We start from the raw sequence: 26,072 nt of genomic DNA, 5'->3' as shown, positions 1-26,072 counted from the left end.
ATCCCATAGGAATCAATGGGAGTCTGACCATAGCGAAAGTACAAGTTCGCTGCTGACAGACATCCCATTGATTCCTATGGGAGCTGTCTACACCTAACACCCTAACATGTACCCCGAGTCTAAACACCACTAATCTGACCCCCCTACACCGCCGCAACTAAATAAAGTTATTACCCCCTAAACCGCCGCTCCCGGAGCCCACCGCAACTATAATAAATGTATTAACCCCTAACCCGCCGCTCCCTGAACCCGCCGCAACCTATATTAAATGTATTAACCCCTATCCTGCCCCCCCTACACCGTCGCCACCTATAATAAATTTATTAACCCCTATCCTGCCCCCCCTACACCGTCGCCACCTATAATAAATTTATTAACCCCTATCCTGCCCCCCACTACGCCGCCGCCACTGTAATAAAATGATTAACCCCTAAACCTAAGTCTAACCCTAACGCCCCCTAACTTAAATATTAATTAAATAAATCTAAATAAATTAACTCTTATTAACTAAATGAATCCTATTTAAAACTAAATACTTACCTTTAAAATAAACCCTAATATAGCTACAATATAAATAATAATTATATTCTAGCTATCTTAGGATTTCTTTTTATTTTACAGGTACCTTTCAATTTATTTTAACTAGGTACAATAGCTATTAAATAGTTATTAACTATTTAATAGCTTACCTAGCTAAAATAAAGAGAAATGTACCTGTGAAATAAATCCTAACCTAAGTTACAATTACACCTAACACTACACTATACTTTAATAAATTATTCCTATTTAAAAATAAATACTTACCTGTAAAATAAACCCTAAGATAGCTACAATGTAATTAATAATTACATTGTAGCTATCTTAGGATTTATATTTATTTTACAGGTAACTTTGTATTTATTTTAGCTAGTTAGAATAGTTATTAAATAGTTATTAACTATTTAATAACTACCTAGCTAAAAGAAATACAAAATTACCTGTAAAATAAATCCTAACTTAAGTTACAATTAAACCTAATACTACACTATCATTAAATTAACTAAATAAACTACCTACAAAGAACTACAATGAAATACAATTACATAAACTAACTAAAGTACAAAAAATAAAAAAAGCTAAGTTACAAAAAATAAAAAATTAAGTTACAAACATGTTAAAAATATTACAACAATTTTAAGCTACTTACACCTAATCTAAGCCCCCTAATAAAATAACAAACCCCCCCAAAATAAAAAAAATCCCTACCCTATTCTAAATTACATAAATTTCAAAGCTCTTTTACCTTACCAGCCCTTAAAAGGGCCATTTGTGGGGGCATGCCCCAAAAAGTTCAGCTCTTTTGCCTGTAAAAGAAAAATACAACCCCCCCCCCAACATTAAAACCCACCACCCACATACCCCTAATCTAACCCAAACCCCCCATACAAAAACCTAACACTAATCCCCTGAAGATCATCCTACCTTGAGTCGTCTTCACTCAGCCGAGCCACCGATGGAACTGAAGAGGACATCCGGAGCGGAAGAAGTTAATCCTCCAAGCGGCGCTGAAGAAGTCTTCGATCCGGCCGATGTCATCTTCAAAGAGGCGCTGAAGAGGTCTTCTATCCGGGCGAAGTCATCTTCCAAGCCGGGTCTTCAATCTTCCTTCCGCCGACGCGGAACCACCTTCTTCACCGACGGACTACGACGAATGACGGCTCCTTTAAGGGACGTCATCCAAGATGGCGTCCCCTCAATTCCGATTGGCTGATAGGATTCTATCAGCCAATCGGAATTAAGGTAGGAAAATCTGATTGGCTGATGGAATCAGCCAATCAGATTCAAGTTCAATCCGATTGGCTGATCCAATCAGCCAATCAGATTGAGCTCGCATTCTATTGGCTGATCGGAACAGCCAATAGAATGCGAGCTCAATCTGATTGGCTGATTCCATCAGCCAATCAGATTTTCCTACCTTAATTCCGATTGGCTGATAGAATCCTATCAGCCAATCGGAATTGAGGGGACGCCATCTTGGATGACGTCCCTTAAAGGAGCCGTCATTCGTCGTAGTCCGTCGGTGAAGAAGGTGGTTCCGCGTCGGCGGAAGGAAGATTGAAGACCCGGCTTGGAAGATGACTTCGCCCGGATAGAAGACCTCTTCAGCGCCTCTTTGAAGATGACATCGGCCGGATCGAAGACTTCTTCAGCGCCGCTTGGAGGATTAACTTCTTCCGCTCCGGATGTCCTCTTCAGTTCCATCGGTGGCTCGGCTGAGTGAAGACGACTCAAGGTAGGATGATCTTCAGGGGATTAGTGTTAGGTTTTTGTAAGGGGGGTTTGGGTTAGATTAGGGGTATGTGGGTGGTGGGTTTTAATGTTGGGGGGGGGGGGTTGTATTTTTCTTTTACAGGCAAAAGAGCTGAACTTTTTGGGGCATGCCCCCACAAATGGCCCTTTTAAGGGCTGGTAAGGTAAAAGAGCTTTGAAATTTATGTAATTTAGAATAGGGTAGGGATTTTTTTATTTTGGGGGGGTTTGTTATTTTATTAGGGGGCTTAGATTAGGTGTAAGTAGCTTAAAATTGTTGTAATATTTTTAACATGTTTGTAACTTAATTTTTTATTTTTTGTAACTTAGCTTTTTTTATTTTTTGTACTTTAGTTAGTTTATGTAATTGTATTTCATTGTAGTTCTTTGTAGGTAGTTTATTTAGTTAATTTAATGATAGTGTAGTATTAGGTTTAATTGTAACTTAAGTTAGGATTTATTTTACAGGTAATTTTGTATTTCTTTTAGCTAGGTAGTTATTAAATAGTTAATAACTATTTAATAACTATTCTAACTAGCTAAAATAAATACAAAGTTACCTGTAAAATAAATATAAATCCTAAGATAGCTATAATATAATTATGAATTACATTGTAGCTATCTTAGGGTTTATTTTACAGGTAAGTATTTAGTTTTAAATAGGAATAATTTATTAAAGTATAGTGTAGTGTTAGGTGTAATTGTAACTTAGGTTAGGATTTATTTCACAGGTACATTTCTCTTTATTTTAGCTAGGTAAGCTATTAAATAGTTAATAACTATTTAATAGTTATTGTACATGGTTAAAATAAATTGAAAGGTACCTGTAAAATAAAAAGAAATCCTAAGATAGCTAGAATATAATTATTATTTATATTGTAGCTATATTAGGGTTTATTTTAAAGGTAAGTATTTAGTTTTAAATATGATTCATTTAGTTAATAAGAGTTAATTTATTTAGATTTATTTAATTAATATTTAAGTTAGGGGGGCGTTATGGTTAGGGTTAGACTTAGGTTTAGGGGTTAATCATTTTATTACAGTGGCGGCGGCGTAGTGGGGGGCAGGATAGGGGTTAATAAATTTATTATAGGTTGCGGCGGGTTCATGGAGCGGCGGTTTAGGGGTTAAACTATTTATTTAGTTGCGGAGAGGTGCGGGATCAGCAGGATAGGGGTTAATAATTTTATAATAGAGGGCGACGGTATAGGGGGGCAGGATAGGGGTTACTAGGTATAATGTAGGTGGCAGCGGTGTCCGGGAGCGGCGGTTTAGGGGTTAATACATTTATAAGACTTGCGGCGGGGTCTAGGAGCGGCGGTTTAGGGGTTAATACATTTATAAGACTTGCGGCGGGGTCTAGGAGCGGCGGTTTAGGGGTTAGTAACTTTATTTAGTTGCGGGGGCCTCCGGGGGCGCCGGTATAGGGGGTAGAACAGTGTAGTTTAGTGTGAGTGCTTAGTGACAGGCTAGCAATAAAGCTGGGAAAAAGCCGAAGGGCAGCGAGATCGGATGAGTGATAACTGTCACAGTCCGCTGCTCATCGCCCCGCGGCTTTTTGACAGCTTTATTTGATAACTTAGGCGAACGTATTCAAGGTCCGCGGCGGCGAAGGTAGGCGAGCTTAGGCGGACGTATTGGGCCGGCGAAGCCAGAAAAGTAGACGGCTTGATAAGTAGCCCCCAGCGTATGCTGTCCGCATTCAGCGATGTCTGGTGGACATGATACGCTGCAGCGTATCATGTCCACCAGACAATAATAAATTGGCCCCAGAGTGTTCTATTTTAATATAAGTTTTCCAATTGACTTCTATTATCTTACCTTTTTCTCTTAATGAAAACGTAGCTCCTTTTCATGAGAGTATACTGAGGTAGACTCAGGAGCGTGCACGAGTTTTGAGCACTATATGGATAATGTTGTTGCAGCCATTGTGCAAAAAATGCTGCAATATAGTATCCAAAAGCTGTGCACACTCTTGAGCCTACATCAGTATGCTCCCATATAAAGGAGCTACTTATAAACAAAGGAGCCCAAGATGTTAATTTGAAAACAGAAGTAAATTGGAGACTCTGTTAAGTTTAATTTTGACTCCCATGTCCCTTTATACTACACAGGGGGGTTTCTTTAGATAATCTACTCCAGTGTATAATGTATTTTTGTCAACTGCTCAATGTCATAGGTTTGTTCTTAGGCGTCATTTGACAGCTAATGATTAAGGACCATTTTCTTCCAGAATTAGAGGGAATAATATGTGATTTATCCACTGTGAGATTCTGGAGTAGCTAATAACATAATAACAGTCACACGCTCACATTAGTCATTAGATATTGTTTTAATGGATAATGTGACTAATCCTCGTGGATGTCATTGCAGGTTTTCTTGATGAAATAGTTGTAGCAATATAAAAAAACTAAACAACAACTAGAGAAGAAATATTTGAAGGACATTTATTTGAATTCAGAAAAAACAACAGAATTCTCTGAAATGATGTTACTGTTCTGTAGAGCCAATAATATATTTGTAATTGACTTCTTCAGAAAAAAGTCTGATGTCAACTTTCTGGATAAAATATATAGGGATAGATAATGGCCTCTAGTTATCAAGCCGTCAACCACAAAGACCATGGAATTCCGCAGTGTATTTGTGGCGAGGCTGATTCGCCTTAGTTATTATTAAAAAGTAATCAGCTCTTTTACCAGCCCTTAAAAGGGCTTTTTGCGGGGCATGCCCCAAAGTAATCAGCTCTTTTGCCTGTAAAAAAAAATACAAACCCCCCCAACATTAAAACCCACCACCCACATACCCCTACTCTAACCCACCCAAATCCCCCTTAAATAAACCTAACACTAACCCCCTGAAGATCTCCCTACCTTGAGCCGTCTTCACCCAGCCGGGCCGAAGTCTTCATCTGATGGGGCAGAAGAGGACATGCAATCAGCCAATCAGATTGAAGTTCAATCCGATTGGCTGATCCAATGAGCCAATCGGATTGAACTTCAATCTGATTGGCTGATAGAATCAGCCAATCAGATTTTTCCTACCTTAATTCCGATTGGCTGATAGAATCCTATCAGCCAATCGGAATTCGAGGGACGCCATCTTGGATGATGTCACTTAAAGGAACCTTCATTCGTCGGTGAAGAAGGATGTCCGCGCCGGAGGTTTTGAAGATGGAGCCACTCCTCGTCGGATGGATGAAGATAGAAGATGCCGCTTGGATGAAGATGTCTGCCGGTCCGGATGTCCTCTTCTGCCCGGATAGGATGAAGACTTCTGCCGGTCTGGATGTCCTCTTCTGCCCCATTGGATGAAGACTTTGGCCCGGCTGGGTGAAGACGACTCAAGGTAGGGAGATCTTCAGGGGGTTAGTGTTAGGTTTTTTTTTTAAGGGGGGTTTGGGTGGGTTAGAGTAGGGGTATGTGGGTGGTGGGTTTTAATGTTGGGGGGGTGTATTTTTTTTTACAGGCGAAAGAGCTGATTACTTTGGGGCATGCCCCGCAAAAAGCCATTTTAAGGGCTGGTAAAAGAGCTGATTACTTTTTAATGTAGAATAGGGTAGGGACTTTTATTATTTTTTTTTATTATTATTTTATTAGGGGGCTTAGATTAGGTGTAATTAGTTTAAAATTATTGTAATATTTTTTTATGTTCTGTAATTTAGTAAGGTTTTTTTGTAATTTAGTTTAGTTTATTTAATTGTATTTAATTGTAGGTATTGGTAGCTAATTTATTTAATTAATTTAATGATAGTTAGTGTTAGGTTTAATTGTAACTTAGGTTAGGATTTATTTCACAGCTAATTTTGTATTTCTTTTAGCTAGGTAGTTATTATATAGTTAATAACTATTTAATAACTATTGTACCTAGTTAAAATAAATGCAAAGTTACCTGTAAAAGAAATATAAATCCTAAAATAGCTACAATGTAATTATTAATTACATTGTAGCTATCTTACGGTTTATTTTACAGGTAAGTATTTAGTTTTAAATAGGAATAATTTATTTAATGATAGTGTAGTGTTAGGTGTAATTGTAACTTAGGTTAGTTTTTATTTTACAGGTAAAAAAATTTTATTTTATCTATGTAGCTATTAAATAGTTAATAACTATTTAATAGCTATTGTACCTAGTTAAAATAAATTTAAATTTGCCTGTAAAATAAAAATAAATCATAAAATAGCTACAATATAATTATTAGTTATATTGTAGCTATCTTAGGGTTTATTTTATAGGTAAGTATTTAGTTTTAAATAGGATTAATTTAGGTAATAAGAGTAATTTTTATTTAGATTTATTGAAATAATATTTAAGTTAGGGGGGTGTTAGGGTTAGTGTTAGACTTAGGTTTAGGGGTTAATAAGTTTAATATAGGTTGCGGCGGGGTCCGGGAGCAGCGGTTTAGGGGTTAAACAATTTATTTAGTTGCAGCGGGGTACGGGATCGGCAGGATAGGGATTAATAACTTTATTATAGGTGGCAGCGGTATAGGGGGGGCAGGATAGGGGTTAATAGGTATTATGTAGGTGGCGGAGGGGTCCGGGAGCGGCGGTTTATGGGTTAATACATTTATTATAGTTGTGGCGGGGTCCGGGAGTGGCGGTTTAGGGGTTAATAAATGTATTATAGTTGCGGCGGGGTCTAGGAGCGGCGGTTTAGGGGTTAATAACTTTATTTAGTTGCGGGGGGCTCCAGGGGCGGCGGTATAGGGGGTAGAACAGTATAGTATAGTGTGAGTGCTTAGTGACAGCTTATCAATAAAGCTGTAGAAAAGCCGAAGAGCAGAGAGATCGGATGAGTGATAACTATCACAGTCCGCTGCTCATCTCCCCATACTTGGTGCGCGGCTTTTTGACAGCTTTTTTGATAACTTTTGCGAACGTATTCAGGTCCGCGGCGACGTTGTGAGGCGAGCTTAGGCGAGCGTATTGGGGCCGGCGAAGGCAGGTACGTACGGAGCTTGATAACTAGAGGCCAATGAGTAAATAGCTATTTATCGCGAGCTAACTCCACTAGAAGTAAGCTTTTTGGGCGCGTCAGGATAATGCAAATTAAAAGTTGAAAGTAAAATGTTTTCGCATGAGCGCTAACCCGACACACGCAAAAAAAGGCATTAACATATTCCCCTGTAGACTTCAATGGAGCGCGAAAAGAAAAAAAAAACAACACCCAATAAGTTGCGCAAACGCGATTACATTTTCTCAAGTGCGCTAACCTGGCATGAAATATTAATATTTCACATTCCAATGTTCTTCACATAGCAGAATATGTTCTATTTATTCTTAAATACACACATATATATATTGCATAAATATGCTTTTTCATGTTTTCAGCTACTTGACTGCAAAGGGTTACCATGCACTTATATATACTGTATATATATATATATATATATATGTCTACATACAGTATGTATACATATGTATTTATGTGTTTATATGTGTATATATGTCTGTAAATACATATATACACACATATAAATACATCAATACATATGTACACACATATAAACACACACACACACACACACACACACACACACATATATATATATATATATATATATATATATACATCCATCCATCTTTAGACATGTATGTGTATGTATCTCTATGTTAAAGTCATTTGCAGACCTTATATTTTCTAACAACTGAGACCTCATATGTTTGAGCCCTTGTAACTTTTTTTGCAATATTTTTTAAATATTGTTTATCAGACAGTGTTATTATGAGTATAACTGTACTTTTAAATATAATTTTGATGTGTTTTGTGCAACTTTCTAGTTGAGCATAACAGTTAACCAGAGCTCTAAAGTCACGCTATTGCGCTAAATTCAATTGTGCTCGAGCAAATGCAATTACTTTCAACCTCTAATACGCAAACTACTTCCGACACATGCAAAGAGCCATGATAACCCTCTTTTCACTCGTGCACCACTCATAATCTAGCCCATAATGTACTATGTTCATAAATGTGCAATTTATCTCTTTAGAGATCTATCTGTCCCTGTTAGAAGCTTCATTCAATTGCCTCAGGGGTTTTGTCTCTGGGAAATAAAAAATAATTGTTACTCCAGTCTCTTTAAAATAACCCAAAATAATATGGAAGATTGGGACCATGGTTCTAGGGTCATATTTTTATGTATTTATCTGTTCACTTGGGTTTTGCTGTCCTCTTAAAGGCAAATTAAATACAATAGAAATGTGTATTTAACAGATGCATAATAATACTACAATGCAATAACATTTACTCCAAATTTTAAATGAGCAGTAGATATTTTTCTACCAAATGTCAAAATTCCCTCCCCTGTAACATGTGACATCCATCAGCCAATCACAAAATTCATGTACGTATATATTGTGAACTCTTGCACATGCTCAGTAGGAGCTGGTGCCTCATAAAGTGTGCATATAAAAAGACTGTACAAATAAATACTGTGAGGTTGATCACAATTGTTTAGAAAAGCCTATCAAATGATTTATCAACAAAAAAGCCCAATAGAATTTAATGGTGAATTTTGAAGAAAACTCATTAGATAAACTTTTTCTTAAAGGGACACTGTAACCAAAAAATTTTCTTTCGTGATTCAGATAAAGCATGACATTTTAAGCAACTTTCTAATTTATTCCTATTATCAAATTTTCTTCATTCTCTTGGTATCTTTATTTGAAATGCAAGAATGTAAGTTTAGATGCCGGCCCATTTTTGGCGAACAACCTGGGTTGTCCTTGCTGATTGGTGGATAAATTCATCCACCAATAAAAAAGTGCTGTCCAGAGTACTAAACCAAAAAAAAGCTTAGATGCCTTCTTTTTCAAATAATGATAGCAAGAGAATGAAAAAAATTGATAATAGGAGTAAATTAGAAATTTGCTTAAAATTGCATGCTCTTTCTGAATTACAAAAGGAAAAATTTGGGTTCAGTGTCCCTTTAAGGATTGTGGTTGACCCTGTTTGAAAAGATCTTTATACAAAACATATGATTTCATATCAATTAACACTGTAATTTGGTTGGCACAGTTTACAAGGTTTTTAAAATCAAGAACAATTAATGGACACACCTCTTTAAGAGCCTGGGGACATTCCTAGTCCTTGCTTCATTTGCTGAGGCCAGTTAGGCAAAGGCGTAAATTAACTTGTTCTATGATCTCAGCAGTTTCTGTGTAGCATGTTGCAGGGTTCCTTCACCATCTTATAGAGACACTATAGTCTTTCTGGAGGAGTAGAAAAGAACAATATTCAGAATTATTTTTCAGCTAAATCAGCCAAAATATATTAAGTATATTATGCTGTATATTTATTTTTACTTCATTAAACTTGTTGGGGGGGGGGTACATTTTGAGAGGTGTGTCCCTTAAACTGTTTTATAATGTTCTCAAATTCAAATTACAGGTGACTTTCAGATTAACTGCTGGAAATGGTGCCAGCCAATTTGAGATCCGTACGACCAACAACACATATGGAGAAGTTTTCTTGGTAAAAACATTGGACAGGGAATCACAAGAGCTGTACTCCTTGAAGGTAATTTAAGTAATAGATTCTTTAAGCCCAGAATGTAGAGCGATGGTGCTCAGACGTCAGTGAGTTGTAGTCCTCTGGTCTGTGAAGTTTGTGTGTCTAGTGCATGCTGAATCCTGTAATGTGCTCATGCTAAAACACAATTTATGTAGGTAAAACACTTATTTTCTGTTTTAGACCATAGTTGTGGTATAGAATATACCTGTGAAAAGCAGATTTCTCAAACTGGTGTCATAAATCTGTAGTTACAATCATGCAAATAGGGAAAACTACAGGTAAAATATGTGTTTCAAACCTTATGTGGTTTTTAAGCTAAGCTAGAAACCTTTATGTGGTTTTAAAAGATTAATGACATGTTAAGGTTTTCACTTAAAATAACTCTGTAGTGCTTAACTAAATGTTGGGGTACAATATTTTTCCATATGCTTAAAACATGGGTTATATCCCATTGTTGCATTTCTTTCAATTAGTAGTAAAATGTGCGTGTTGTTTGGCTCGTATGCGCCTATGTTGTCTATAAATGTGCCCCTATTCACATGGAATATCTCTCGATTATCTCTCGTAGCATCTCTCCCGAGTGTTTTGTCAAAATCTGCATGCAAAATGGTTGTTGTAGATGTAGTTACATCAGAATCTGCTTTATTCAATAACATTGTTAGTTACCTGAGGGTTTCTGCAGATAAATGGAATAAAACTGAAGTATGACTGAAATACAGATCTCTTCACACTGTGATAATTGTAGAAGATTTAAAAAAGGCACATAGATAATCCTATTGTCTCATTAGTTTTAAGACAACTGTACGCTGTTACGGTCTATGTATTTGGACATACCCTGTATAATGACCCCAGTGACTGTAAATACACCTGTAATAAAAGCTGTTATTTGACAAAGTCAAAGTATATCCACTTCTTTATTCCCAGAGTCTTTATACTCTGAGCTTGGTTTTAAGCTCAGTAATATGTGAGTTTAGTTCTATTGTTACAGTAATAACCAGTTACACATAAAGGACTTCACTATTGTCACATTTACTCTCCTTGAGGTTGAAAGTCTACAAGCAACGTCTCACCAATTTGAGATTCTCACATTAGGACTTCACTTTTATTTTAATAATTTTGTATATCCTTTGAAAGTGCACTGTATCACATTTTCTGTTTATTTACATTGTAAAATATTGTCTACTAGATATTTACTCACCGTGTCTTTCAGATACAAGCATCTGACAGTGGATCCCCACCTCAGAGATCTGAGCACACATTAACAGTGAATATCCTGGATGTCAATGACAACCCACCTGTTATTGATAGCCCATTTGGCTACAACATCAGTGTCTACGAGGTATGGTGACCAAAGACTTATTAATTCTACCATCACCTTCAGAACAAAATAATAACTTAGCATATTCCTTGCATCAGTTTTATTTCTAGTTCATTTCATGTCCATCAAAGTGGAATTCAAATTGAATTGTTAAATCCTTGTATATCACTTATTGATAGGGGAACTACTGAAGATTCCCTTCAGCGCTGCGGAATCTGTTGGCGCTCTACAAATAATCGATAATAATAATAATAATTCATTTGTAGTAAGAATTGTCATTATGTTACTTTACTATAGCGTCATAATCAATGTATAAAAAACAAGTAAACTTTTAATGGCAAATGTTTTCTGTGGACATAAGGGGTATATGTAATTAATAGTTTTCGCTCTTCAGTTTAAGAGTTTTGGCTCTAGGGTCTCGATCAGAAAAGCTGTAAATTCCAGCTATTTTATTTATGTGGAAAAGGTTTCTGATATTGTGAAAATAGCAATGAACATAACAACTAGAAGTTATGTATCCAGGTCATGGAAATGTGTCTGGTGATTTTATTTTCAACTGCATTGTGTATGGTTGGTATAACTCAGTTTATCCGTTGACTTCAGAATGTTGGTGGAGGAACGTCTGTGATTCGAGTGAGCGCAACAGACAAGGATAAGGGGCTTAATAGTGTCCTCTCTTACTACATCACACAAGGCAATGAGGACCTCACTTTCCGCATGGATAGGCTAACCGGTGAAATTGCTACAAGGCCATCGCCTCCTGACCGCGAAAGACAGAGTTTTTATCGACTGGTGGTGACGGTAGAGGACGAGGGAAACCCAGCACTTTCTGTAAGTTTTCTGATGGTATGGTTGAAAAGTAAACATCATTTTATAGGTCTTATGCAAAAGTCATAAAATCACGTAGCAAATATTGTACCCTGAAAGTGAAAATTATTATGGAGGTCAATAACAACTTATATTTTTAAATAAAACTTATGTGAACATCCATGATTCTGATTTAGAGTGTACAATTCAAATAAAACTTTATTATTTTACGTTAATTTAACATGAATGACATTGTTGCTGCTATATAATGCATTAGACAAGCTAGTTTTAAGCAAAGGATACAAAAAGGAAGAGGTAAATTTGATAATAAAAGCAAACAGGAAGACTTCCATGCCCCTTTAGGTGGATTTGTTTATTTAATGACTGAGAGGTGCATACATTAGTAACCCTTTAAAGGGATATGAAACCCCACAAAAATGTTTTGTGATTCAGACAGAAAATACAATTTAAAAAAAATTCCAATTTACTTCTGTTATCAAATTAGCTTTGTTCTCATGGTTTTCCGTGTTGGAGAGATACCTAGGTAGCATCTGGTGCACTACATGACAGGGAATAGTGCTGCCCTCTAGTGCTCTTGTAAATGGATAACATTCTTGTAAAACTGCTGCCATATAGTGCTCCAGACATGCACGCTCCTAAGCTTACCTACCTGCTTCTCAACAAAAGATACCAAGAAAACAAAGAAAAATTGATTATAGAATTAAATTAGGAAGTTGTTAAAATTTGCATGCTCTATCTAAACCATAAAATAATTTTTGGGTTTAATATCCCTTTAATTTATTTTTTTTAATGTTAAAGGGACAGTAAATTTAAAACATAATGTTACATAATTCTGCACATAGTAACATTATCTTAGCGACAGCTTTAAAAATCCAACTCAGAAAAAGAAGAAAAGCGTGGCGAGGCATCAGGCTTAAAAGTTAAAACATAGCGTTTATTTGCCAAAAACATAAGATCAAGTAGAGATCAGTATAAAAACATATGATGAGCCAGAGCTCACAGACCACTGGAAGGTCTGTGAGCGGTTTGCGGGGCCCCGTAACGGTCTGCTTGTTTGGAGGAGGAGTTTGTACTATACACGCCGGAGTTGTCTAAGAGAGAAGTGGAACTGAACAGCTGAATAGCTGCTTACTTAGCTGAAGGTGATCTGGATGGGGACGGAACACAGGATCCTGAACGATAGGCGTGAAGGTACTGTTTATTTCTTGCTAGTGTTAACCAATTAAGGACCAGCGACGTACCCTGTATGTCACTGGCCTTTTTTTGGGACTTGATTGTTTTATAGCGCGGTCTTGCCACCAGCGTTGAGACTGCTCTATTCCACAAAGCCTGCTGGAGGGAGGGCATTAATAGTGTGTTCTTGCTAGACTTGTGCTATTATGTCCAGAAAAAACCCTTAACGACCAGTGACATACAGGGTACACTGTGGTCATTAAGGGGTTAAGACACTGATGCCCTAGTCACCCTGTAATAGGATTACAAGTAACTACTTGAGCGCTGGTAAGCGCTCCTTTTTTTGTATAGCTTTAAAAATCAAAAGATTTTAGAGATTTTACCCCCCAATGTTAAACTTACCTTGTTTCCTCGACAGGCTCTTCTAATCAGGTCTTCCTGTCAAAAGCGGTTCACAGTCGTGCTGTCTAATGACAGCACGCCCGATCGCGCTATTGAACTAAATGTAGCTCGCTCCTGCTCTGGGGCTAAGATCTCTAAAACATTTTGATTTTTAAAGCTGTTGCTAAGATAATATTGCATAATGATGCACTATGTGCAGAATTATGTAAAATCATTTTTTAAGTTTTCAGTCCCTTTAAGAGATTTTGCTTTTTGTACAGCAAACGCAATGCCTACTGTTACCTCAGTCCATATATTAGTAAGTGATGACTCCAAACCATTTGTTTGTTCCACTTCCTTCAAGAAATCAAATAATGTTGGTTCATTTATACATTCACTTGGGTTAGTTTATTAATATTTTATTAATGTGTTGCTTTTGATTAGGCCAAATAAGCTATTTAAACGTTGAATGGTTCTTTTTTTATGGACGTTCAAGAATCACATTAGACCTGCTAAAACATAGACTTAGATAGTATATGTACTAAACCTTAAAAGATTTCTTCATGTAATTGTCTTATATTTTAAATATTGTGTGTAGTGTGAAGAGATGGGTGTGCCGTATATTTTTAACTGAACTTTCAGGAATTTTGCAAATAGCAATTAAAAATATGGTCATCCTTGTCTAAAAAAAAAATTTGTATTAGTTGTTTTCGGGAACATACATTTCATTTATAAAAAATCAACTTCTTATCTTTCATAATAAAATGTCTTCATACGTTACAACTAATTTATACTGATATCTTTAAAAAAAAAAAAGTAAAAAACTAGTACTCTATTCCTTTCCTTGATATGCCACAATAAATTAACACTGATTTGATCAATGCCAGATGCAGGATGACAGGTGTGCTCTGATGTGAGTGATCAATGTGACATATAGGCTGAAAGCATTTATACAAATAAATAGTTTAGAACTATAAATATGGATCCATTTATTTGGATTTAAAAGGACAGTCAAGTCATAATTATATTTTTGTGATTCAGATAGAGCACATCATTTTAAACAACATTCCAATTCACTTACATTATTCAAATGTGCAGTCTTTTTATATGCACAGTTTCTGAGACACCAGCTCCTACTGAGCATGTGCAAGAATCACAATGTATACTTATATGTATTTTGTGATTGGCTGATGGTTGTCACATGATGTATTAGGAAAGAAAGGGGCATAATACCCATAAGCTAAATCACTTGAAAGTGATGCAGCAAAACTGAAAAAAGCTGCCAAGGAAATATCACCTAAAAATCTCTATGTAAAAAAAGGGAAGATATTTACCTTAAATGTCTTCAGCTCACAATAGTAAGTGTTCTGTGTTTACCTACTGTCAGCATGTTGGAAAAAAACAGCCAATCAGCATCTTGAGTGCCGAGTTCACTCTTTGCTTCACTGTGATATCATGGGATTTTGAGATTGATTTATGTATTTTATTCTGATTTCATGAAATTTTATAGTAAACTTCCTTGAACTGAGGAGCACAATAAAGTGACTGTTCCTGCACATGCCAGATGCACACTCCTTCTCTAGCTGTGGGACAAGCATCCGGATTGGATGCTTAAATTTCCTCTACAATGGGATGTGGCTCCTGAAGACATTTTGAGGTAAAATGTCTTCTTTTTTTGCCTAGTGATGTTCATATGATATTTTCTCGGTAGGCTCAGCGTGCCAACTAGTTGTTTTTACAGATATAATGGATCACTTTAGTGATTTAGAAAATGGGTGCTATGTCCCTTTAAAGGAACACTAAACCGTGTATTTTCTGGCATTTCTATTAAAGGATTTCAGTATTTTAGCACCCCATATCCTCTTCCTTCTGCATAAATACATTAAGAAGTTGTACTTAGGATACTCTATCAGATGCTGTGCCCCCTTCCAGAGATTTTTATTTTCCAGAGAGCCAGGTTGTACAGCCAATCAGATTCCCACCACTGCAGAGTTACTGCATAACATCCTTTGGAAGGGGGGTAGCTCATCTGATGAATTGGTAGTTCTGATTGGTTGACTCATCTGATGGATTGGCAGTTCTGATTGGTTATCTCATATGATGGATTGGCAGTTCTGATTCTTTGTCTCATCTGATGGTTTGGCAGTTCTGATTGGTTTTCTTATATGATGGATTGGCAGTTCTGATTGGGTGTCTCATCTGATGGATTTGCAGTTCTGATTGGTTGGCTCATCTGATGGATTGGCAGTTCTGATTGGTTGGCTCATCTGATGGATTGGCAGTTCTGAAGGGTTGTCTCATCTGATGGATTGGCAGTTCTGATTGGTTATCTCATATGATGGATTGGCAGTTCTGATTGGTTGTCTCATCTGATGGTTTGGCAGTTCTGATTGGTTTTCTTATATGATGGATTGGCAGTTCTGATTGGGTGTCTCATCTGATGGATTGGCAGTTCTGATTGGTTGGCTCATCTGATGGATTGGCAGTTCTGATTGGTTGGCTCATCTGATGGATTGGCAGTTCTGAAGGGTTGTCTCATCTGATGGATTGGCAGTTCTGATTGGTTTGTCTCATGTGATGGTTTGTCAGTTCTGATTGGTTGTCTCATCTGTTGGATTGGCAGTTCTGATTGATTGTCTCATCTGATGGATTGGCAGGTCCGATTGGTGGTCTCATATGATGGATTGGCAGTTCTGATTGGTTGTCTCATCAGATGGTGTGGCAGTTCTGATTGGTTGTCTCATCTGATGGATTGGCAGTTCTGATTGGTTGTCTCATCTGATGGTTTGGCAGTTCTGATTGGTTGTCTCATCTGATGGATTGGAAGTTCTGATTGGTTTGTCTCATGTGATGGTTTGTCAGTTCTGATTGGTTGTCTCATCTGATGGATTGGCAGTTCTGATTGATTGTCTCATCTGATGGATTGGCAGGTCCGATTGGTGGTCTCATCTGATGGATTGGCAGTTCTGATTGGTTGTCTCATATGATGGTTTGGCAGTTCTGATTGGTTGTCTCATCTGATGGATTGGAAGTTCTGATTGGTTGTCTCATCTGATGGATTGGCAGTTCTGATTGGTTGTCTCATCTGATGGTTTGGCAGTTCTGATTGAATGTCTCATCTGATAGATTGGCAGTTCTGATTGGTTGTTTCATCTGATGGTTTGGCAGTTCTGATTGGTTTTCTCATCTGATGGATTGGCAGTTCTGATTGGTTGTCTCATATGAGGGATTGGCAGTTCTGATTGGTTGTCTCATCGGATGGTTTGGCAGTTCTGATTGGTTGGCTCATCTGATGGATTGGGAGTTCTGAAGGGTTGTCTCATATGATGGATTGGCTGTTCCTATGGGTTGGCTCATCTGATACATTGGCTTTTCTGACTAATTGGCACTTCTAAAGAGTTGGCTCATCTGATAGATTGGCTTTTCTGAGAAATTTGCTCTTCTGATGGGTTAACTCATCTTATGGATTGGCTTTTTTGATTAATTTGTTTTTCGGGTGGATTGGCTCTTCTGGTTGGTTGGTTCTTCTGGTGGTTTGGCTCTTCTGGTGGTTTGGCTCTTCTGGTGGATTGGCTCTTCTGGTGGATTGGCTCTTCTGGCTGGTTCTTCTGGTGGTTTGGCTCTTCTGGTGTTTTGGCTCTTCTGATGGATTGGCTCTTCTGGTTGATTGGCTCTTCTGGTGGATTGGCTCTTCTGTTTGGTTGGCTCTTCTCTTTGGTTGGCTCTTCTGGTGGTTCTGCTCTTCAGGTGGTTTGGCTCTTCAGGAGGTTTGGCTCTTAAGTTAGCTTGAAATGGCTTCAGGAATACTATAAATCATCCAAGCTTGAGCACTTCTTATGTATTGGAAAAGAAGCCACTGAAAACATTTACGTTATTTCCAGTGTGTTATTATTTACATGAAAAAGTAAAAATGTGAAACCTAAATTCTGAGTGCCACAAGAAAATGTGATTGTTCTGTTGTTAAATAAAGAGCCCCATGTGTTAGATGGTGCTTAGTTCTATCTGTGGGTCCGATGATCTAAAGTTCTCTGCTAGGGCGAGATTATCTAAGGATTCTCATCAATATTACGAGTATGCTTAAATCATATTAGAAAGGCACAGTTTAGCTTGTGAGCTATGCTTTTTTTTTTTGGATGTGAAGTAGAGACACTCTCTTTATTACAATACAGTGTTAAAAAAACCTCAATGATTTTGGGATTTCTCTCCATTACTGCAAGTTTTTCATAATCAGTTTTTGTTGTTTTATATCCTTTGTTGATGAGGATACCTAGGTCGGCTCAGAAGTGTCATCAATATCTGTATACATACTCCTGATCCAACCTAGAGTACTCTTTAACAAAGGATACCAAGTAAATTAGATGTTCTTTAGTTTTGTTTTTTTGTTGTATAATTTGTATAAATAATTAAGTATGCAGATTGCAAAATACCTAAACACAATATAAATATGTTGTAAATACATTTAAAACTGTCACATTATTAAACATTTACAGAACAATTTGAAATCTCTGGTGAGTATGTGTATCGTATCTCCTTTAATTGCAGCTAATTTGTCTAGATGTAAATGAGTTTTCTACTGCTCTAAGCAATCACTCTCTAGTGTGTAACCGGTTTAAGCAATTTGTAACCACTTGAAGAAAAATAAGTTGTAGAATTGTTGTTTTTTATTTTTGCCCAATATAAGAAGTGAAGAATGGGACTATTTTTTATACAAAAGCAAGTATTTTACTGCAAAAGCAATTAACATAAATTATGTATATTACAAAGCATTTGCTACTACAATTTCAGTGTTTTATGTCTCTTTTTAAAGGATTCAGACAGATCATATCATTTTAAATAACTTTCTCATTTGCTTCTATTAATAAATTATTTTCATTGTCTTAGTATCCTTTTTTAAGGAGCAGCAGTGCACTACTGGGAGCTAGGTGAACAGATTAGATGAACCAATGACAACAGACATATATGTGCAGCTACCAATCAGCAGCTAGCTCCCACTATTGGTGCTCCTGAGACTACCTAGGTATTGTATTCAACAAAGGATACCAGGAAAATGAAGCAAATTAGATAATAGAAATGCATTGGAAAGTTGTTTAAAAGACCATTCTCTATCTGAATCTTAAAAGGAAAATGGTGTTTCATGTTACTGATTACCATTAAGAAAGAGCCAAAACATATTTCCTTATATTTTTTTCCTTTCATAGCTTAAAGGGACAGTAAACCTCAACATTTTATTTCATTATTCAGATAGAACATACAATTTCAAACAACTTTCCAATTTACTTCTATTATCAGATTTGCCTCATTCTCTTGTTATCCTTTGCTGAAGGAACACCATTGCACTACTGGCAGCTAGATGAACACATCTAGTTAGCCAATCACAAGAGACAAATGTGTGCAGGCACCAATCAGCAGCTAGCTCCCACTAGTGTGGGATATGTGTGTATTCTTTTTCAACAAGCGATACCAATAGAACGAAGAGCATTTGAAAATAGAAGTGAATTTAAAAGGTCTTAAAATGAACTGCTCTATCTGAATCCTGCAACTTTAATTTTGACTTTCCTATCCCTTTAATAGGAACTTAAACTCTGCCATCGGCATATACATATATCTATGTGTATTTATTCTCATCTGTACTTAATTCTATGTTAATCATCATGTTTACAAACCCATCGTCAAAATACAGCCCACTCTGTGCCCCACCCTGCAGATGTTGTGACAATATTTTCATCTTGAATGGGCGTCTCTGTAACTCACAAACCAGAGCCTCCCGTGCCATTGCTTAATGCGACACAAACGTTCTAAGTATGAATCACATTACATTTCTACTTAGCTGTTGAAAACCACATGGCAAACGCAAAGTGTGGCATCACAAAACACTGAGTCGTTGTGCCAGGTGTTTCCCTTGAAACTACTCTGAACTGTTTTAGTTAAAGGGACACAAAACACACATTTGTTCTTTTGTAATTCAAATAGAGAATACAATTTTTAAATAAGTTTCAAATTGACTTATATTATTAAATTTGCTTTGTTCTCATGGTATTCTTTGTTAAAGAGATATTTAGATAGCGTGCACATCAGCAGCACTACATGACAGGAAATAGTGCTGACAGCTAGTGCTCTTGATAATGTATAACATTGTTGTAAAACTGCGGCCATATAGTGCTTCAGGCACGTGCACACTCCTGAGCTTACCTTCCTGCTTTTCAACAAAGGATAACAAGAAAACAAAGAGCATTTTCCATGAACATTTCCATGAACAATTCGTTTGAATTTTTTTTTCTCTCTGTACAACTTCTAAAAACTGATAACTTAAATTTAAAACATTTTTGATTTTGTTGTATATTGCAAACAATGCTTTGAATGAAATTGAGATGCAGTGCTTTTTAAATTTGACTTTTTGTCCCATCAACTCATGATTTTGTTTTTACATATTTTGTTTTTTTAATATTTTCTTATTTTTTCTAGCCTGGCCGAGTCTAGCGTGTTTGTGTTTGCAGCATGAATAGAGGCTTTAAGGTGCATGTGTGGTTAGAAGTTTATATTTTTGTACTTTTTCCATTATCTGTGTTGAATTCAATAAGTGATATACAAATGTTTCCTGTGGTGATGATTGAGCTGAACACAAAATTTAAATAATAGGTGTTGAGGTTTTTAGGTTGGGTACTTTTTCGAGGTTTTTAGAGTGGGGTTATGTTCTTAATTATATACCAACATTAAGTTTTATAATCTAAGTTCGGGTTACTATAGCAACGAACATATTATAGTGACATTTTCGAGAGATCTGACGTTGGATGGAAGCGTTAACATAATGTTAACTTACGTATATATGAAAAGAGCAACTGCACTCATTGCACAAAATATTTCTATTTAAACATAATACTACAATGGGCCTGCAATCTACTTTTAACTGTTGGCAACTTTTGTAGCTTATAGCTCTCTTTCTTTCATGTAATTAGCAAGAGTCCATGAGCTAGTGACGTATGGGATATACAATCCTACCAGGAGGGGCAAAGTTTCCCAAACCTCAAAATGCCTATAAATACAGCCCTCACCACACCCACAATTCAGTTTTACAAACTTTGCCTCCTATGGAGGTGGTGAAGTAAGTTTGTGCTAAGATTTCTACGTTGATATGCGCTTCTCAGCATTTTGAAGCCCGATTCCTCTCAGAGTACAGTGAATGTCAGAGGGATGTGAAGAGAGTATCATCTATTGAATGCAATGGTTTTCCTCACGGGGATCTATTTCATAGGTTCTCTGTTATCGGTCGTAGAGATTCATCTCATACCTCCCTTTTTCAGATTGACAATATACGCTCATATTCTATTACCTCTACTGATAACCGTTTCAGTACTGGTTTGGCTATCTGCTATACGTGGATGGGTGTCTTTTGGTAAGTATGTTTTCATTACTTAAGACACTCTCAGCTATGGTTTGGCACTTTATGTATTTTATAAAGTTCTAAATATATGTATTGTACTTATATTTGCCATGATTCAGCTTTCAGTATATTTCCTTTTGCAGACTGTCAGTTTCATATCTGGGAAATGCTTTTTTATGAAAATTTATTTCTTACCTGGGGTATAGTCTCTTTTTCAAATTGATTGTCTTTTAAATTTGCGGGCAGAATTAGGCTCGCAAGGGCGCAAAATGCCAAAGTTTATTGCGTCATTCTTGGCGTGAGATTTTTTGGAGCAAAGTTACGTTCATTGACGCAAATTCGTCATTTCTGGTGTCTTAGTTGACGCCGAGTCCTTCACAAGGTTGCCTAATTTATGACGCGAGTGTGACATTTTTGGCACCAAAAAATATTTTTCTGTTTGTTGTGATGCCATTTTTGATATCATCAAAATTGATGTTAGATATATGTCTTTAGCTATTTTAGCTAGAAGAGCTTTTTGGCTCAAATCTTGGAATGCTGATATGACTTCTAAATCCAGATTGCTTTCTCTTTCTTTCCAAGGTAATAAATTATTTGGTTGGATTCAATCATTTCAACTGTCTCTGGGGGGAAGGGAGTTTTTTTGCCTCAGGATAAAAAACCTAAAGGTAAATCTAAAGCTTCTAACCGTTTTCGTTCCTTTCGACATAATAAGGAACAGAAATCGAATCCTTCCCCAAAGGAATCTGTTTCCAATTGGAAGCCTTCCTCAAATTGGAATAAATCCAAGCCTTTTAAGAGATCAAAGCCAGCCCCCAAGTCCACATGAAGGTGCGGCCTTCATTCCAGCTCAGCTGGTAGGTTGCTGATTAAAATTCTTCAAAGATGTTTGGATCAGTTTGGTCCAAAATCATTGGATTCAGAGTATTGTCTCTCAGGGGTACAGAATAGGATTCAGAGTAAGACCACCTGTGAGAAGATTTTTTCTCTCATGCATTCCAGCGAACCCAGTAAAGGCTCAGGCTTTCCTGAAGTGTGTTTCAGACCTGGAGTTATCAGGGGTAATCATGCCAGTTCCGTTTCAGGAACAGGGCCTGGGGTTTTATTCAAATATATTCATTGTCCCAAAGAAAGAAAATTAATTCAGGCCAGTTTTGGATCTAAAGATTTTGAATCGATATGTAAGAGTACCAACTTTCAAGATGGTGACTATAAGGACTATTCTGCCTTTTGTTCAGCAAGGGCATTATATGTCCACAATAGACTTACAGGAAGCATATCTTCATATTCCGATTCATCCGGATCACTGTCAGTTCCTGAGATTCTCTTTTCTAGACAAGCATTACCAATTTGTTGCTCTTCCTTTTGGCCTAGCAACAGCTCCAAGAATCTTTTCAAAGGTTCTCGTGCCCTACTCTCTGTAATCAGAGAGCAGGATATTGCGGTATTTCCTTATTTGGACAATATCTTGGTACTCGCTCAGTCTTTACGTTCTGCAGAATCTCACATGAAATAACTAGTGTTGTTTCTTCAAAGACATGGTAGGTGGATCAATTTACCAAAAAGTTCTTTGAGTCCTCAGACAAAGGTAACCTTTTTAGGTTTCCAGATAGATTCAGTGTCCATGACTTTGTCTCTAACAGACAAGAGACGTTTGAAATTGGTTGCAGCCTGTCGGAACCTTCAGTCTCAGTCATTCCCTTCAGTAGCTATGTGCATGGAAGTTTTAGGTCTCATGACTGCAGCATCGGACGCGATCCCCTTTGCTCGTTTTCATATGAGACCTCTCCAGCTTTGTATGCTGAACCAATGGTGCAGGGATTATACAAGGATATCACAATTAATATCCTTAAATCTTAATGTTCGACTTTCTCTGATTTGGTGGTTAGATCACCATCGTATAATTTTAGGGGCCTCTTTCGTTCGTCCAACCTGGACTGTGATCACAACAGATGCAAGTCTTTCAGGTTGGGGAGCTGTTTGGGGATCTCTGACAGCACAAGGGGTTTTGAAATCTCAAGAGGCGAGATTACCAATCAATATTTTGGAACTCCGTGCAATTCTCAGGGCTCTTCAGTTTTGGCCAGTTTGGAACCGTTCAATTGTTTTCAGACAGACAATATTACAACTGTGGCATATGTTAATCATCAGGGTGGGACTCACAGTCCTCAAGCTATGAAAGAAGTATCTTGAATACTTGTTTGGGCGGAATCCAGCTCCTGTCTAATTTCTGTGGTTCATATCCCAAGTATAGACAATTGGGAAGCGGATTATCTCAGTCGTCAGACTTTACATCTGGGAGAATGGTCTCTTCACCCAGATGTGTTTTCTCAAATTGTTCAGATGTGGGGGCTTCCAGAAATAGATCTGATGGCTTCTCATCTAAACAAGAAACTTCCCAGGTACCTGTCCAGGTCCAGGGATCCTCAGGCGGAAGCAGTGGATGCGTTGACACTTCCTTGGTGTTATCAACCTGCTTATGTTTTCTCGCCTCTAGTTCTTCTTCCAAGAGTGATCTCCAAAATCATCATGGAGCAATTGTTTGTGCTGCTGGTGGCTCCAGCATGGCCTCACAGGTTTTGGTATGCGGATCTTGATCGGATGTCCAGTTGCCAACCTTGGCCACTTCCATTAAGACCAGACCTTCTATCCCAAGGTCTGTTTTTCCATCAGGATCTCAAATCATTAAATTTGAAGGTATGGAAATTGAACGCTTAGTGCTTAGTCATAGAGGTTTCTCTGACTCAGTGATTAATACTATGTTGCAGGCTCGTAAATCTGTTTCTAGAAAGATTTATTATCGAGTTTGAAAGACTTATATTTCATGGCATTCTTTTAGAATTCCTAGAATTTTACAGTTTCTTCAAGATGGTTTGGATAAAGGTTTGTCTGCAAGTTCCTTGAAAGGACAAATCTCTGCTCTTTCTGTTTTATTCCACAGGAAAATTGCTAAACTTCCTGATATTCATTGTTTTGTAAAGGCTTTGGATCGTATCAAGCCTGTCATTAAATCAATCTCTCCTCCTTGGAGTCTTAATTTGGTTTTGAAGGCTTTACAGGCTCCTCTATTTGAGCCTATGCATTCTTTGGACATTAAACTACTTTCCTGGAAAGTGTTGTTCCTTTTGGCCATCTCTTCTGCTAGAAGAGTTTCTGAATTATCCGCTCTCTCTTGTAAATCTCCTTTTCTGATTTTTCATCAGGATAAGGCATTTTTGCGGACTTCATTTAAATTCTTACCTAAGGTTGTGAATTCTAACAACATTAATAAAGAAATTGTTGTCCCTTCTTTGTGTCCTAATCCTAAGAATTCTTTGGAGAGATCTTTACATTCTTTGGATGTGGTGAGAGCTCTGAAATATTATGTTGAAGCCACTAAAGATTTCAGGAAGACTTCTAGTCTATTCGTTTTCTATTCTGGTTTCAGGAAAGGTCAGAAGGCTTCTGCCGTTTCTTTGGCATCGTGGTTAAAGCTTTTGATTCATCAAGCTTATTTGGAGTCGGGTAAAGCCCCGCCTCAGAGAATTACAGCTCATTCTACTAGATCAGTTTCCACTTCTTGGGCTTTTAAGAATGAAGCTACGGTTGATCAGATTTGCAAAGCAGCATCTTGGTCTTCTTTGCATACATTTACTAAATTCTACCATTGTGATGTGTTTGCTTCTTCAGAAGCAGTTTTTGGTAGGAAAGTTCTTCGGGCAGCTGTTTCAGTTTGATTCTTCTGCTTATGATTTTAGTTTTTCTTTTTCTTTTTTGAGAATAAACTTATATTTGGGTTGTGGATTTATTTTTTTCAGCAAAATTGCTGTTTTTATTTTGTCCCTCCCTCTCTATTGACTCTTGCGTGGAGTTCCACATCTTGGGTATTGCTATCCCATATGTCACTAAATCATTGGCCTCTTGCGAATTACATGAAAGAAAACATAATTTATGTAAGAACTTACCTGATAAATTTATTTCTTTCATATTGGCAAGAGTCCATGAGGCCCACCCTTTTTTATGGTGGTTATAATTTTTTTGTATAAAGCACAATTATTTCCAAATTCCTTTGTTGATGCTTTTTACTCCTTTCTTTATCACCCCACTTCTTGGCTATTTGTTAAACTGAATTGTGGGTGTGGTGAGGGGTGTATTTATAGGCATTTTGAGGTTTGGGAAACTTTGCCCCTCCTGGTAGGAATGTATATCCCATACGTCACTAGCTCATGGACTCTTGCCAATATGAAAGAAATAAATTTATCAGGTAAGTTCCTACATAAATTATGTTTTTTACTAGACATGTGCACGGGCGAAAAATCTTTGTCCAAAAGATTTGTTTAGTTTTTTTTAACCAAACAATATAAGCCCTTCCCCCCATTCCTGCACCTTTTTGGTGCAAAATGGCATGAATGGATGAATGAACAAAATTATTCAAACAATCATTTCTTTTTCGTCTGTTTCGTCCAATAATGTATTCGGCTGTTTGTGTTTCAAACCACTCGATGAATCAGCAACATTTGGATGAATTTGTATTCATCCAAAGCCCAAATGCAAATCTCTCATTTTTGCTGACTGACGAGTAACAAGACCTAAGTTGGATTTTTGCTAAGGTGCAGAATAAAAAAGATACAATAGATACTTTACTTGTTCCCTCACCTCAAAAGTAAAAAACAGGAAACCACCAAAATTCTCTTTAAACAAAGATTAACGAGGAGGACAAATGTTATAGGAAGTAGGTCTGCTTGTGTTTTTATTGTCTATAGTAATGTTTACCAGAGCTAATGATATCATTTGTACTGTTCTGGCAGATTTGGGTAATGGCTTTCATTACATGTGTGTTTCTTGTTTACCAGTAATATGTACTATTACATAGTGCTAAAGGCATGTGAACTCTGCTGAGCTTTGAGAGCATATCTAGGTTTCTCTCCCACAAAGGATACTAAAAGAACAAATTAATTTCACTAATAGAAATCAATTGGAAAGTTTTTAGTTTTTTTAATGATCGTTTACTTCAGGACATAAAAAGCGCTACATTTTACAGCTGTATTGTGGATTGTGCGTGTGAGCAACACAACGCATTGCTTGTAATACAAGCGCAGTGAGTGACCTAATAGCAATCCCTGCACTATACATTACAATTATAGGGTGCACTAAAAATAATTTTGGCCGCACTAAGGGGTTGATTTATGAAGTGGCGGATGCTGCTTCCAACCCA

The 26,072-nt window shown here is 37.1% G+C and overlaps 1 protein-coding gene across 1 annotated transcript in view; it reads left to right on the top strand.

The window, feature by feature from the left end:
- CDH23 (cadherin related 23) overlaps positions 1-26,072 on the top strand; it is a 1,210,211-nt gene that overhangs the window by 917,592 nt on the left and 266,547 nt on the right. Inside the window, exons 34-36 of the mRNA XM_053692025.1 lie at positions 9,678-9,806; positions 11,011-11,139; positions 11,722-11,949. Coding sequence (XP_053548000.1) covers positions 9,678-9,806; positions 11,011-11,139; positions 11,722-11,949 — 486 coding nt within the window. The remainder of the gene's footprint in view (positions 1-9,677; positions 9,807-11,010; positions 11,140-11,721; positions 11,950-26,072) is intronic.

This window comes from Bombina bombina, chromosome 9 (genome assembly GCF_027579735.1).
Source record: "Bombina bombina isolate aBomBom1 chromosome 9, aBomBom1.pri, whole genome shotgun sequence".
NCBI lineage: Eukaryota > Metazoa > Chordata > Amphibia > Anura > Bombinatoridae > Bombina > Bombina bombina.
The sequence above is the reverse complement of the archived record's forward strand: the minus strand, read 5'-3'. Positions and strand labels throughout refer to the sequence as shown.